The sequence below is a fragment of the Strigops habroptila genome, chromosome 4 (assembly GCF_004027225.2).
Source record: "Strigops habroptila isolate Jane chromosome 4, bStrHab1.2.pri, whole genome shotgun sequence".
Lineage (NCBI taxonomy): Eukaryota > Metazoa > Chordata > Aves > Psittaciformes > Psittacidae > Strigops > Strigops habroptila.
In genome coordinates, this window is record NC_046358.1 from 81,689,073 (window position 1) to 81,704,629 (window position 15,557).

A 15,557-nucleotide genomic window follows, 5' to 3' on the forward strand; every position below is an offset into this window, starting at 1 on the left:
CATTCAGACCCTGCTCCTGGATAGCTCCTTCTTTCACATGCCAGTGGCAAAGAGTATAATATGAGGAAAATTTTCAGTCTTCCAATGCCTTAACAAACAGAACAGGATACAGTGAGAGCTGTAGTGAAATAAGCCCGCAAGACGAATAGTATCCATATAATCTTTACTGCATTCTGTAATACACTGCAAATATTTCAATGTTTAGGCATGCCAAAGGCTTTTCAAGTTAAACACCTGAAACATTCATTAATAAAACAACCGTTTTTCTCCAACTTGAATTAACGCAACACACTTAAAAAAGGGGCTTGGAGAACAATACAGGAGAAGCTAAGGGAGATGAGAATAAACTCCCTCAGCAGGCTAGAAAATTACGTGGGAGAACTAGCTGAGGATGCCCTCAGTGGGAAGATGTCTCGCAAAGCTTTACACAGAGAAAGAGAGGCAAAAGTGGCAGTCTGCCAAAGATGAGTTTGTTTTGAAAAGCACTAGAAATCTAAGTAAAGTTCTAATAAAGATTAGGTCCAAAAAAAATTGATCTAATAAAGATCTAAACCCTCCACATCTATTGCTTTCTTCTAAATTGGTTTGCTTGGGCTTTGTTCTTTCCTCCTTCTGCTTTGGACCTTTAGGGAATGTATTTGTATCTTCTGATATTTCCGATACAAATGCTGATGCTACTGGCATCAAAACAGTGTGTCCAAGTATTGCATTGCTCTAAACCTTTCAGGAAAGGGGTCAGTGTATGTAGAGGACTGTGAAGCAGGCAGGGTCTCTCCTTCCTGCCACAAACTTCCTATTTGCCTGCTGATCCGATTTCCCTCGCAGGGGAAGTCCACAGGGCCATGGCCTGACCAGAAGTGGAAGCTGCAGCAGGAGGTGAAGCAGAGGGCAATGCATGTCTTTCCCCTCATTGCTATGCTTAGATACAGAGCCTCGAGCCTGACAAAATCCACCTCCCTCCTCCACTTCCTCCCGCATTCTGCACAGACATTCAAGCAGCTCTGCTCTATTTTGGCAGCTTACAGAGCAGAAGGACGGGGCTTTGGGAGAAGGAGAAAGGACAGGGGCACATACACAAGCAGCATGGGGCTGAGAAGCAAGAAGTGAAGCCATATCAGTCTACAAAGGTAGAGCACATTCTCCAATAGCATTTGTGACTGTCATTTCAGTACTGTTTCTTATTACGTACATTAAAAAAGTCAGTGTAGCAGTGGTCATTCATCCCAGGTGAACCACCAGAACTCCTGCGTGTTTTGGACAAAACGAGGGATGAAGGGCAGAGAAGCTTAGCAACTTAGTCCTGCTGCCTAAGAGCAGCTTTCTAGTTAGAGACAGACACAAGGACATGCCCCATCCCTGGCAACGTTCAAGTCCGGGTTGGACGGGGCTTTGAGCAACATGGTCTAGTGGAAGGCGTCCCTGCCCATGGCAGGGGGTTGGAACTGGATGAGCTTTAAGGTCCTTTCCAACCAAACCATTCTATGATTTTATGTTCTACAGCTCTTTTTACCTCCTCCTTGTGACAACAGGTTCCGGGTGTATATTTCACCAGCACGGCCACCTACCTGCAGTGAGGGGTGTCCTCTTTGACACGTCGGACTATTGAATCATTTCCCGGAGGCTCAGGAGTGGTAGACATGATACTGTCATTGCGGTTCCTCAGGGTTTGCTTTAAAAAGAGAAAGCAACAGAAAGGTTGTGTGTCTTCAAAGTGCTATCATTTCTAACCTGCAGCAGCATTAGCCTGCTAGCTTGCCAGTGGTACTCTGCACCCGGAAGCACACACAACTGTAAGAAAAACTGATTCTAGATGCACAGAATGGTACTTACAAGAGCATTCCTATTCATATATTCCAGCATTTTAGCAATGTGCACAGCCTGTGTGCTGGCACAGTACCTTTGTCTGTGACCACATGACTGGCTGATTTACCAAGTAATTTTAATTTTACCCTTGATCTGTGGTCTATGTTAGACAGCTGACATATAGGAGGAAGAGGATGAGAAGCTGAATGTATGTATACTTATATAGAAAAATAGTAAGAATGAGGAAGAAACATATAGATCTCCATACATTAAATTATTAATCTAGTACACTGGAAACTAAACTCTGAATTGTACTAGAGGATAGATAGCACAAATCATGTAAACATCCAAGAGATATTCCAGAGAATATTTCTAACCCAGCTAATCTTATTACGAGTTGCAGGGAGTTTTTTCCTGGCTATTCTTGGGTATAACTTTAATTTCCTGGGGCAGCATTATTCACGGTCCTCTAGAAAGGTGTTTTGTTCTTTGTTATTAACACTCTGCAAGAGCACTCTCTCTGTCTGCTTGTCCTGCTGTGTCAGTGCTCACATATGTATAATGGAATAACTACCTTGGGAGATTACGGGGATACAGCAAGCAGGGCAGAAATGATTTGGCTATAGTATGCAAAAATTTCCAACTGTGATGTGCACCCCTTTTCTCACTCACTGCTACTTATAGACAGGAAAAGCATTAGAGAACTGAAAAAAAAACCCACCCTGAAAAGTTTCTTAAACAAATTTCAAAGCAGCTTTTAAAGAAAATCTCTTCCTTCTAACAGTAAATGTGAAATGCCATGAAGAGACAGCGAGAGGTCATAAATACCTTTGAAATATCTTTAAATAAACATAAACCAATTGTGGGATTTGGGAAAAGGCTAATAACACGGTTCGAACAAAATGCTGGTAAAAGGATTAAGGGAGCCTCTGACAAGGGCCTTGAACGTGATCACAGCTGGGATGCTAGTGAAATGCTAATACTGGGTTGTGAAAGCTCCGAACCACATGAGGGGAGGCGGTCATAGACAGGCAAGGGGCATCCGAAGGCTCCTTACAATCTTGCTGACTTCACAGCTGCTGATGGAGTTACTGATGGAAACAGAGGAACTCGTGTCCGTGCGGCCATTGCTGGCATCAGCCCCATCTTCCTCCTGTGCTCTCACTGCTGCGCTCACCAACAGAGAGAAATACAGAGAAAATTATCTCAGATCAATTTCAACACAGACTCTTTCACAGATTTGCAACAACACTTGAGTTCTCTTTCCATTGCAGCTTATCTTGTTTCCCCCTCCTTGTACCGGGCAGAAGCTCCAGCAAGCACACTGTGCCCTGCAGCTGTGGCTGCCTTTACTTCCCCATCAGCTTCCCAACAAGGAACAGAAACACACCCTACTCTGCACAGCCTCTTGCCAGCATTTTCTTTCAACTCTGTCCTGTAGGTTTTTGTTAGATCTTTGAATACTATTTGACAAATTAAAGAAGGGCTTTTTATTTATAACTTCATCATCTGGTAGCCTGCAAGAAGGTTGGCTCGCTGAATTATGCTTTTTTTACAGCAAAAGAATTACAACAGGGACTGAGAAGCTTGAGAGCCCTCAGCAGCCCCAGGTAACACAGTGTGAATGACTTTGTAGTCTCCTTCCCTTCCTCTGCACCTCTAATATATACTAATGTTGTACGTTACCGGACACTGAACATACTGTTTAACATGCAATATCTTGCAGCAGTTTCCCATCATATTCTGTACACCAGCAAGCATGCTGCTGCACATAACAAATAAAGGAAGTGCTGCCTCAGATGGTGTTTGGTTTGAGAACAGTGTTACATAAACAAGAGGAATTGGGAGTAGCTCAAACATGAGTATACAACAACAGATCTGGTAACTTGGCAGCTGGCTGATGGGTGGATCACCCCCTTCCCTTAACCTCTGCAATGCTTTACATTTAAAAGTCATTCCTTTTTGCCAAAGGACAAAGGAATTATTAGATGATCACTAGATGAGGGTCTTTTCAGCTTGAAGGATTTTCCCAACAGCAGAAAGACAACAGTATAACGACTTTTAGTACAGGGGACTAAAGTTTTTGTAAACTAAAAGGAAAACTGAGTAAACAGAAAATTTAGGTAGTCTATGGGATGTAATATTGTGCGTCTGTGGAGGTATCTTTGGATGTAGAGGACGTTCAGGTAGAACACTTGACTACTTTAAATAACGACATTGTTAACTATGACAGAAACTGTCTATTTTACTGACTTGGACTTAGTTAAGAAGTTCCCTGGTTGGCACATTTGTTAAACCAACTTAAAGAGATTAAGTGAATGAGACAAAGCAACAGAAAAGGAATGAGGACATGGGTGCTCTTTCTGACCTTGAAACTCTGATGTTTTGTTCATGCTGACAGGGGATTTAGCTCTTGGATTTATCTAAAAGAAAAAGGACAAAACCAAGCATAAATGCAGAATATTTGCCACAGATATTTTCACCCCCTTTTTTCACTGTTTTGCTGCAAAATATTTGCCATCCTTTAAACAGGACCCAAAATTTAGAAGACAATTTGGTATCTAAATGCCACTGCAGTGAACAAGAGTTAGCTACTGAACTACTTTTAAGTCTGGCCCAAATACATTGCAATTTCCAGATTCTGCTGAGGGAGCAAAGAGACAAAAGGTGAAGTGGGTGCCTTGGGACTGGTTTCAGGCAGCTGTTAACACAACACAGGCATCCTTTTGGAGTGTGCAATGTGAAAAATGCAGCTCTATTGCCATAAATAATAATGACAGTCAGAGCTCAGAAAAGTTATGAAGGGCAGGGAGAATTCAAACACAGAGGAAAGGAAAGAACCTCAACCCCCCAAATGTTAGATTGTGTATTTTTTTCCAGTTAATGAGTATACCAGATAATAGCTGTATGAATGTAGCTGGTCAGGGAAATTGTGGACCTAACTCATGCTACCCCTTACTCTTAAGTGCGAGGAAATTGCTATAATTCAATTCTAAATTAGGCAGTTAATTTTGCTCTAGATTGTGTCCATTTCTTTCTATTATTCCTTCCAGCTGATGGGAGCTTTCCCACCAATGCTTCTTTATCTACCTTCAGGTACTTGTGTGCTGGACTTCATTTTTTTTTTTTTCCACTACTGTTAAGGAGGCAAAGAATCAATTTATTGACAACGCTCCAAGAATGTGAATAAGCAGCAGGAGCAAGGAGAATACACAAAACAGGGAGAAGGGGCAGAAAATGGTCTGTGAAGCATGATTATATCTGCTCCTCAAGATGCAAATCACCACAGGGCAAAACCTGATAACTCACTATCATCTACAAATCTATTCTTATCTTTACAGCGCAGTGCTTCCAGAGGCATGACGGCAACATGTATTACGTCTCTCAGTTCAAACAGTCCCTGCGCTATATCATTACAGCCTTATATTCAGACACACCTGGATTCCCTTTAGATTCAATCTTCTCTTGAGTCGAGCTTGATCAGGCAAGAAGAATTTGTTGTCTTCTGGAGAGTCTTCAGAAGTGGAGGAGTCATCTGCTTCCTGACCATTGGCTTTTGGGCCAGGAGTCCCAAAGGTCTGGGAGATAACGGTGATGGGTAGATTCCGTGGTAAACTCTGAAGATCAGAAGGAAACACTTTACTTTTGAGACCAGTTTGGTACAACTTCTTATGACCTCCCTTTAGAGTAATCCGACTGAACTTCCTCTGACTCCAGTGCATCAGAAGGTCACGCAGAACATGGCTCCAGACCCAAATCAGTAATCTAGATTGCCATCTGTGGGGATTTCTGTTCACTGGGGCACATTCCTCAAAAGTATTTGTAGTTTCTACAATTAAGGAATTAATTGTCTTTCTCCATTTCTTCTCCTCCCACTTAAAATCAAGTTATGGAATTCCAGCCTTTGGTAAGCTACATACATGACACAAACAACTTGAACCCCATTGTACTGGAGAACTCACACCATTGACATTTAGCAGAAGGAGGTTATTTTGTTCAAGTAACTCATGGAGGGCATTAAGGAAGTCCCCTCTCCCTTCCACACCAGAATGCTTTTAAGAGCAAGTCTTGAATAAAGACCTCATGTCTGTCTGCCTCAGTCCTACCTGGTCAAGAAAGTTATTGTCCTTAGAGAGCCGCCGGAGCTTGCACTCCAGGTTAACAATACAAGCTTCTTTCCGAACCACTTCAATTCGGAGTTCATCATTTCTCTCCTCCAGCTCTCGAATCTGCTTCCTGTATTTATCTTTTTCAATCAGACAATGTGAATACTGTGTCTGAGCCTCATCACGCGAGCGGAATGCCTGCAATGGAGAGAAGAAACCTCTTTTGCACCTTCTCCTGTGGATTTTCTTCATAAGGTGTTTGGAACAGGGACTTCAGAACTGGTAACCATTCACCACTTAACACAGCAGTTAGGACCAGGATGTGTCACAGTAGTACCATTAAAAATCTTGATGATGAGGGTGCTTCATTTCCAGCTCCCTCTTGGGTGGTGGCAAAATACTCCAGGGTGCAAACCAGATGACTTGACACTATAATACAAAGCCTGCAGAAGCTGTTGTTAAGATCTTGGCCTTGCTTGCCAAATGCTACACAGCAGAAACAACCCAGTATTATCCTATGTTTAATTACTGTAATGCAAATTCCAACAAGTAGCAATTTCTTGTAACTGCTGATTTTTTAAATGGTATTTTGGGTCCAATAACCCACAATTCCCCAAAGTGACACATAAGATACAGGCTTTTGCTACTAATTTTCCCCACTTTAACTGTTAGGTACCTGGTCTCGTTCCTTTTCCACCTCTTCTAGCTGTATCATCACAGTGTTCATTCGGTGCTTGTACATCTCACAGTCTTTTCCTAGTGTTGAACACTTTAACTCCAAATCTTCCTTCTCTTCAAGATACTGGAAATGACACACTGTTAACTTCCATTGCTCTCAGAGGTCTTTTGGGCACTAGCCTGAGATATTCCATCTTTCTATCCTTCCATTTCTCACCTTGTCTCTCAAGTCTTCCACATGACGAATCTCTTCTTGGAGATTAAAGATCTTGTTGACCAACTCATGACGATCTTCTAGTGCTTCCTTACGGTCGTGTTCCAGAATATCCAGAATGGCTTTGTCTGAATCTGGCAAACTCCGCTTGTCAGCCTGAGGAAAAATGTTTTTAAGAGACTGACCAGGGAAAGAGAAAACAGGATCACAGGGAGAAAAGTAACAAAGACAGTAACAAGCAAGAAGAATAGAAAATGCACATGGTATGGCAATGGGAAAGCAGGAGAAGAGACGGATATTTGTTCATGTTTTAAAATGGTGTCAGAAGAGATGAATAAAGGTTGTCTTGCTGTCAGAATAGTCTGATGAAGGAACTGTTTTATTGTGCTGGCTATAATTTGATCCATTTTGAATGCAGTGACAATTCTTCACTCCAAGCCCTGCATTCAAAACTCTTCTCTATTAATCAGCTCTCACTGAGCACAAAAATCACCCTTTGCCAAAGAGCAGGGCCTAAGAAAACATTCAGGGGGATTTTGAGAGCACGCATAGGCTTTGCAGGGCTGTGCTCAGAGAATATTAAGCTGCTTGGAGTAGCTTCTACCACTGCTTCATTTTCTATAGTGTCCTGCAGTATGTTTTCTTTCAGATTTAGTATTAACAAGATTACCAGAGCAGGTTGCATCAAATAAATTGCCTTCCAAAATTAATCATAAATGGAAGATGGAAAAGGCATAAAATGCAAGTAATATGCACATTTGTTTTTAAAATACCGACAGTAAGTTGGAGATTTCAGTGACATCTTGGTTACACAATATGTCTAAGTACACCCAAGTATTTCTAAACCAAACTGCCTTAGTTGATTTGTGCTTTCACTGAGGAGAATCACATAGAAACAAAGAATAGTTTGGGTTGGAAAGGTCCTTTCAAAGGTCACCTAGTCCAACTCCGCTGCAACGAGCAGGGACATCTTCAACTACAACTTCAACTTCAATCCTGGTTTTAGCTATTTCATTATTATTTCTCTGTTTCCTTAGATGCTATAAGACCATTTTGATTAATATAAGAGATTTTATGTGGACCAGAACTACTAGAATCTTCTATACTATACCCTTTTTCAGTCTTTGAATTGGGTTTCTGTTAGAAATAGGAATTGTTAGGCACTGCTAAAGGCTACAGTTATATCAATCAATGCATTTGATTGATAATTTTTAAGTGTAATTTTAAAATGCCACAAACCTTTTCCAGCAAAGTGCTGAGCACTCTTACATACCTCCCAATATTTGGCTAAGCTCTTTACAGAGTAACACAGTGCTAAATTTGCTGCATATCATCCTTTCTCCCTATCTGCCCAAACAAAGGTTAGTTAAGATCCCTGTGCTGGTTACAGCAGTGTCGTAGAAGGCGTTCCAGTAACTAGTGAGCACCCAAGTACATAAACCTTTATTACCCTCTCCTTCATTAAGACTTTTTAGCACAGATACGGCAATAACCTAAACCAGGGTGCACAGAGCCACTGTCAGGCTATTTAACACAGTGACAGACCAGTACAAAGAACCACAGCAGGGCTAAAACAGGGAGTTGAATGCTCAGCAATTAAACAGGTGCACTCTGCACCTTGAAAGAACCAATCTCTCATGTACAGCTTGATTTATGAGATGACAACTTTGTTTTTTCAGTAGAACTCCTCATGTATGTACAAGGAGTACTATGGACAGCTGGGAGCTATACAGCCAACCTGCTGTTTTTCCAAACTTTGCACTTATGCTTATTGCAGCTTTGCAGGTAGAGGTTTCACCCAATGCTTCCTAGCCCTGTAGCAAAAGTATGTGTGAGTTTGAGGTGAGGAGAGACCATTGCCACTTCCTCTTGTCAACAGTCACCAGTTTCCCTGTATATACTCAAATCCCTGTCCCTTACATAGAAGCTGTCACCACCAGCTTCTTCTCTGTCTCCTCCAGACATAGCTCCTGGATGGCAGCCAGCAAGACAGGAGAGGAGATGCAGGGTATGTGAGACAGTACAGAAAGAAAGTGTAGGGATGCCTGGGGGCAGGAAGTGGTTGAAGCCTGCTGAATCAGTGTCTGGGTAAGCAGCAAGGGTATGCTGATGTGGCTGGAATTTTAAACATAGCAATCTGCTTTTATACCTGAATGATGGACTGTAACTCCTGGATTTTAGTCTTCATCATCTCATTTTCCCGCTCCAGCTCCAAAACCTGTTCCTTTTTGGGTCGGTTTTCAATGTCATTTTTCAGCTTCAAAGACTGGTTCCTCTCCAGCTTGCATTCTTCTTCCACCTTGTTCAAGCGATGCTTCAGCTGGTCAATCTAGGGCAGCCAGAGAGCAGTGAAAAGGAGAGAGAGGAAAGGAAAGAAATCATTCCTAGCTCTGATATTTACTGCTCTGAAAACACTCTCACTTCTAGGTGAAAACATACTGCCCTAGGTGGAAAAAATAGCTTAAAATGTGAATACTAATAGGGAGCAGCAGATAATTGGATGAATGTGCATGGTATTGAATGTCCACAACTGAACTGTTGAACTCAAGCAGAAGCCTGCTATTAGCTAGCTACAACTGGTATGGGCTGGTTGTAAATTTTTATAACATCTGGACTAAAAAAGAGTGGCACATCCTAAATCCTCCAATAAATAGAGATACGAAACAGATTAACACTTGGGAGGCTGACCACACACTGTGCTTTTGCATATGAACTATTTGGATTAGGAAAAACAGGGGCTTTGAGTTCTGGATAGGAAAGAGGGGTTCCCAAAAATTAAACAACTGTGTGAAAAACAAAGCGGGGCAAAATGTCTGATATAATTGGTTCAAAAATAAACCCCAGTGTCCAGATCCACTGTGGGTAGTTGTTTACTCCATCTCATCTGCAACACACACACACAAGCATGAATTTTATGGCACTTGAAGCATTTCTCTGTATTTCCTAACTGGCCTCAAGCTGTTCCAATGCTCTATGTGAGCCTTTCTGAATAAAACACCAGCAGCAGTAGTGCAAACCTGGATAACTGCCCCAAGATATTATTGAACCTGAAAAGCTAAAATTATGTTTTTAGCAAACAATTATGTTTTTAAAATTTTGGGTTTACTTATGTTCTGTTCATCTATTCCAAGTATGTAATTATCTGCCATTAATACACATTACTGCAGTCGGCATTTCTGTACAGCGATGCCTCTAATTATCTGGATAAGCAAAGCACATGAGAGCTCTACACCTTGCTACTGTCAGAGAAGGTCTCATTTTGCTGGATGCCACCAGCATCCTCCACTGCTGCTCCTGATTAAAGCAGCCCAGAGCATTTATCTCACCTCTAACTGGAGGTCTCGGCTCCTTATCACAGCCATGCTCTTCTCGTCACTCAGCTGGGCATATCTCATGGCCAGATTGTAGTTCTCATCTTTCACCTTGACCAGCTCATCATTGTAGTTGTTCCTCTCCTCCTTCATCTTGTTGTATCTCTCCTGGAAGGTCAGCAGCTCTATCTTGTTCAGTTTGAGCTGCTTTCGCTCATCCTCCAACTGGCGAGACTTGGCCAACAGTTCACAGCGCTGCACATCTTTTGTCTTCACTTGCTGCTGAAGCTTAATGATCTCATTCATTAGGAAGTGGGTAAGGCCTTCATGTCCCTCCTCCACTGAAAATGTTTGAACAGCTTTTCAGTGTCTAATAAAGTAACTTTAAGTAGGATTAACAGAACTGTGTAAGAAACAAATGTCCCAGAATATGTACAGAGGGGCAGAATATACACAAATACACACACATTTGTGTATCTAACCAGCAACAGCACAAATATTACACAGCACGCTATTACCAGAATTACAATATACACACATACAGCTTGTCTGGATAGCATATGAAGCCTTTACATTTGTCTTGTTTTGGCTGAGCTAACAGGCCTGTGGAAATAGCACAAACTTTGTCAAACAAATCTATACCAGTGCCATTAATCTGGATGCTTCAAATTTGCTACACATTTGTAGGTCCAGTGTAATTTAGCCCGCTGTTCTAATGTTTCTTCTCTTGAGATTTCTTGTAATGCCTAGCATTCAATTTGAAGCTCTTCAACTTCATTCAGACAACTGAAATGTTCCTTTCATTATATATTACCTGTGGCTAGCACATTTTGCATTGAAGGGAACTGAAAAACTGCAGAATGCTACTGCAAGATTAGTTTTTTATTTCTTGCCTGAAAAATTAAAGCCAGTCTTCAAGACAGTCCTTATTCAATAGGCTCCTTTAGGATTGATTTTACTCACCAACAATAGTGGAAAATCTCCGTGTAGGTTCTTTCCCTGTCACCAGTTTGTAGAGTTCAGGATAATAAAACTCTAGGCTCTCCAAGAAAACTACATAGCCCCTTTGGCCCTTGGTGTGGAGAATATCGAGCAGTCGGCCTAAGCAGAGAGAGCAGAGAGGTGACGTAGCAGCATGAGGAGCAGCATAGGCAAGTACCGTACCCCTGATGTCAGACCTGCTTAAGGTTCATCTCTGCCACAGCAATGTGCTGGGAAAATGCTGGCTGATTAATTGAGTTCATCTGAACTCATAAAGCAATGCCACGTATTCTTTATGCTTGTGCTGATTGTTATGCTCTAGGAGTGTGGGCAAATTGGTCTCTCAGTGCAGCCTTTCCCAGGCAGTGCTGGAATTCCAGGATAGCAGACTCTTAGTGACAAATCATGAGGCACGGCAAGACAGCTGAAAACCCACTCTTGAAATGGCTGCTGCTTGTGCTAACTGACACATTTGCCAAGGCTTTGATGGGAATATGAACCCTGTGAGCTCCAGTATGCACAGCACTGGAAGGAGTCATTGTTATCAAAAGAGCAGCAGCAGATTCCCCCTCTTTACATTAAGCCTCCTGTAAATGAGATACAGGTTTTCCATTTGATAATCTGCAATTGGATACAGGCTCCCTCCGGACTTGGCAAAAGAATATTGTTCCGATCGGGATGCAGATATAGCCATTCACAAAACAATTACCTGCTCGGTTAATTTTGGAGGGCAGCATAAGTGAGTTAAGCACCTCATCCTCATCTTGCTCGTCGATGACTTTGCACTGCCGTAAGTAGGGGGTCAGCTTGGCTGGATTGATGTAGCGGCTCAGCATGTGCCGGTTGCATTCTACGTTCTCCCACAAAGCTTCTTCCTCATCTTTCAGTGTCTCCAGGCAGTCATCCATCTCTGGCTCTCCTCCTTAACAAGGGAAACAACCGGCAAATAAACATCAAGCAGGACAGCTTCTATCCTGTATCTTTGTGCTTCCATGTCACATAGGATGAGCTCAGAATCACTTCTGACTAATGCTGGATTTGCCTTGTATTGAAACTGTTTGAACTCAAGTGCAGCCTGTCCGCAGCTCATCTGGGAAGTGACAGTTCAGAGAAGTGCTATCTTGAGTCTGTGAACTATTGCATATTGCTCTCTAGTGATGAATCTGTAGCTCAGCTAACTCCATGAAAGTCTCTACAAGCCAGAGAATCCCTCTTCATAATAGAAGCACTGGTAAAGGACACGTTGCAGTGCAAGAAAGGGTATGAACATGCAGAGCTCAGAGCAAAGACAAATACTTGCTGTAGGCAACTAAGGCTTTCATTCTCACCTCTGTTGTTCCTCTCAGCTGTACTGATCTGAACCTGGATTTTTACCTGCATATCTGTGATGAACCAACACACATAAATGACTGCACCGCACTTACGTATCTCTGCCTTCTGCAATGTGTATGCATTGACCGATGCGTGGGTATGAATGCAAGTAACCTGTGAGTTTGGACCTTGCCTTTCTCTGCATGAGTAAGTATAAGCATTGTACCACTGAAGTCTGAAAATGTTCTTGACTCATGCAAATATTATCACATGATTTCTGAGTGCTTGCTAAGCAATTTCCTGCCAACTCCTAATTTGTAACCACCTCATTAGAAAAGGTTACGAGGCAGGCAACAATGAGGTGAGAAAACTCGTCCTAAAGTTAAGGACGAGTTAAAGTCAAGTTAAACTTGTCCTAAAGTTAAGAAACCTTGTAAAAATCTTTCCTTCTCAATCTTATAATAAATGTTAACTTTTGCAATGAGTATTCTAGCTTTCTCAAGATCTTGTGATCCAGGTGGCACAAGGAAGATAAGCTTCTATTTCAAGAAGTATTTTACACCATCAGAGACCACAGCATAGGAAGAATGTGCAGTTCTTAGGTCATATGAGACGAGAGCTGTGTTTTATGAGACTTTGCTGGTAATCAGTAACTAAAGACCTTAAAAGCAACATGTTGTTTTTCTTTAACCAGAAGAGTTCTCTCTGTTATGGCATAAATTCTTCAGCTTCCAACTTCAGGAACTGCAAAGCAGCCTGAATTACATTGAACATCCCTAGGCAAAATCAGCCATTAATCTGCATATCCATGGGCGATTAACTCCTCATTTTGAAAACTAAACCCAAAAGTGCTAATCTGCTAAATAATGTGTTTGTCAGTGTTCTATCATAATGACATACAGAACAGTCCTACAAAAATGAGTATTCTTCGCTTGATGCTTTCAAAGGCCTTCCCAAATTGTCCAAGTTCTTAGGCTGGGGTTCAGTATCTCTAAGAGGAAAAACCTGAATGGGTTCCTCATACTATGCACAGCTTAAGGAAGTACTGCCAGGGGTTTTGTTCTTCTCCTGTATTCCAGTAGTTCTCCCAAAGTTCATTGTAGTTTCACATCTTAGGAACCACTTATTTAGCATTTGCTCTGCTGCTGGCATGTAGATTCAGTCTGGAGAAGAGAAGGCTGCATGGAGACCTCAGAGCAGCATTCCAATATCTGAAGGGCGACTACAAGGGTGCTAGAGGGGGACTTTCCATCAGGGACTGTAGCGATAGCACAAGGGGCAATTGGTTTAAACTTAAGCAGGGGAAGTTCAGGTTAGATATAAGGAAGAAGTTCTTTACTGGGAGGGTGGTGAGACATTGGAACAGGTTGCCCAAAGTGGTAAATGCTCCATCCCTGGCAGTGTTCAAGGCCAGGCTGGACAGAGCCTTGGGTGACACGGTCTAGTGTGAGGCGTCCCTGCCCACGGCAGGGGGCTGGAACTAGATGATCTTAAGGTCTTTTCCAACCAAAGCCATTCTATGATTCTATGAATCTATTTTATTACTCCAGTGGCTGATATTAAATGGGACGGGAGGGACAACAGTCCTCAGGGGGAAAGGAAGACCAAGTCTGCTCCATGGGGTCCGGAATCATGGGGACATGACTACAGTTATGGGAAAATGTCTCTGTTCTTAAAAACTCCTCAGAAGCTGGATGAAATTCTTACTGAATGCCAGCATTTACATGTGGTAAAGATGACACTGCAGTAATGAACAGTATAAAGCTAAACAAATAGAAACAGCTCTATAAAATAGGTAGCAGTGGGAGGAATGCTAAAGGTGAAATAGCTTCATCTGAAGTACACATACATTCTCATGAACCTTAGTCTCCACCACTTATTCTGGAGATAACTGTATTTCACTTCAAAGATGAATTTAACAAACACTAGATAATTGGAGAAGCTGAACTTTTGGGAGTAGAAAGCAGTAAAGCGGAGGGTCATCCAGTCCTGTAGTCATCTTACAGCCACAGCTATCTATTGCATCTAAAGAAAGGTGTGTTGCAGGCCCTTTAATTTGGGGGAGTGTACCAGGAAGCTCACAGATGTGCAAAAGAAGCACTTGCCTGAATTCCATAAAATGCAAGATATCTTGTAATCTGCTGCACTGAACCAGAAATTATTACACACTGCCAGCAACTCCCTCAGGACATTAGTAAGGCATTTCTCCATTAAATGATTCAACAAAGAGCTCACTCATCAGCGTAATTCTCAACATGGATACAGGGTTTTTTTACCTGACATTAAAAATACCTTTATCAGATAGTCGCTCATGTATCGGCTTAATACATCCATACTGTTATTTTGGGGACAAAGCGTTTAATGGGAAAGTAATAAGTATATTGCATGAGTGGCTAAGAATTTTAAAAGGTGCTTTCTTGTAGCAAAGTCCTGTTAAACACCGTCTATTATCAGGAGCAAGCCCTTAGGAACAGACTAAGAGTATAAGCCCCAAGTAACTCCACTGTCTTGTGGAGCTATTCCAGAGACAACAGCAATGGGCAGCTGATACTAGTACAGCACCCTCCTTAGTGAGCAACGATTCCTGTGATTTAATATTTAATATGATGTTGAATTGGAAATAAAATGCTTGTGATTGGTTGACATTTTGGTGTCTGGTCAAAAACCAGACGTGCCAACTGAAACAGTGGGAAACCAATAAAGGTATTGTATTAGTGGCTCTAATTCTAAAAGACTTTCAGCAGCAGTATTTAAAAGACCTTATTCCCTGTTTCTGTCCTTCCTTCCTGTGATGCTATTGCAGAAAAGTTCTTTTCACTTACAAAATCAAATATTACAGATTTAACGTGTTTTCAAATGTGTAATCGCTTAATCTGATCTTTATTACAATTATTAAAATTATCTAGTTTCTGCTTCCAGCACCAGGAGTTGTAACCTAACACATTCAGAAGTTGTGATATGTCATAGGAATACCATGGCATCCATTACAAATCACAGGTGTGAAGTCACAGACTTGGACTGACTTCAACAGATATTAACCAAGAAGAAATAAGAATCACCACAGCAGTTAATAAATTGCTCTCCTACTGCTCCTTTCAGTAGTTAGTATACAAAATAGCTTTTAACTGCAGGAGATCTTAATTCAGTAATAAT

General features: G+C 41.7%; 1 protein-coding gene across 3 annotated transcripts in view; it reads right to left on the reverse strand.

Annotated features, from left to right (window-relative positions):
- Positions 1-15,557, reverse strand: part of CARD11 (caspase recruitment domain family member 11) — a 46,048-nt gene that overhangs the window by 12,994 nt on the left and 17,497 nt on the right. For all 3 annotated transcript variants that reach the window (XM_030484555.1, XM_030484556.1, XM_030484554.1), the window contains 11 exons: positions 11,803-12,015; positions 11,076-11,213; positions 10,128-10,453; positions 8,951-9,130; positions 6,805-6,957; positions 6,586-6,711; positions 5,910-6,107; positions 5,241-5,420; positions 4,172-4,226; positions 2,861-2,970; positions 1,566-1,669 (listed from right to left, as the gene is read on the reverse strand). In XM_030484555.1, the coding sequence (XP_030340415.1) occupies positions 1,566-1,669; positions 2,861-2,970; positions 4,172-4,226; positions 5,241-5,420; positions 5,910-6,107; positions 6,586-6,711; positions 6,805-6,957; positions 8,951-9,130; positions 10,128-10,453; positions 11,076-11,213; positions 11,803-12,015 (1,783 nt within the window). The remainder of the gene's footprint in view (positions 1-1,565; positions 1,670-2,860; positions 2,971-4,171; positions 4,227-5,240; positions 5,421-5,909; positions 6,108-6,585; positions 6,712-6,804; positions 6,958-8,950; positions 9,131-10,127; positions 10,454-11,075; positions 11,214-11,802; positions 12,016-15,557) is intronic.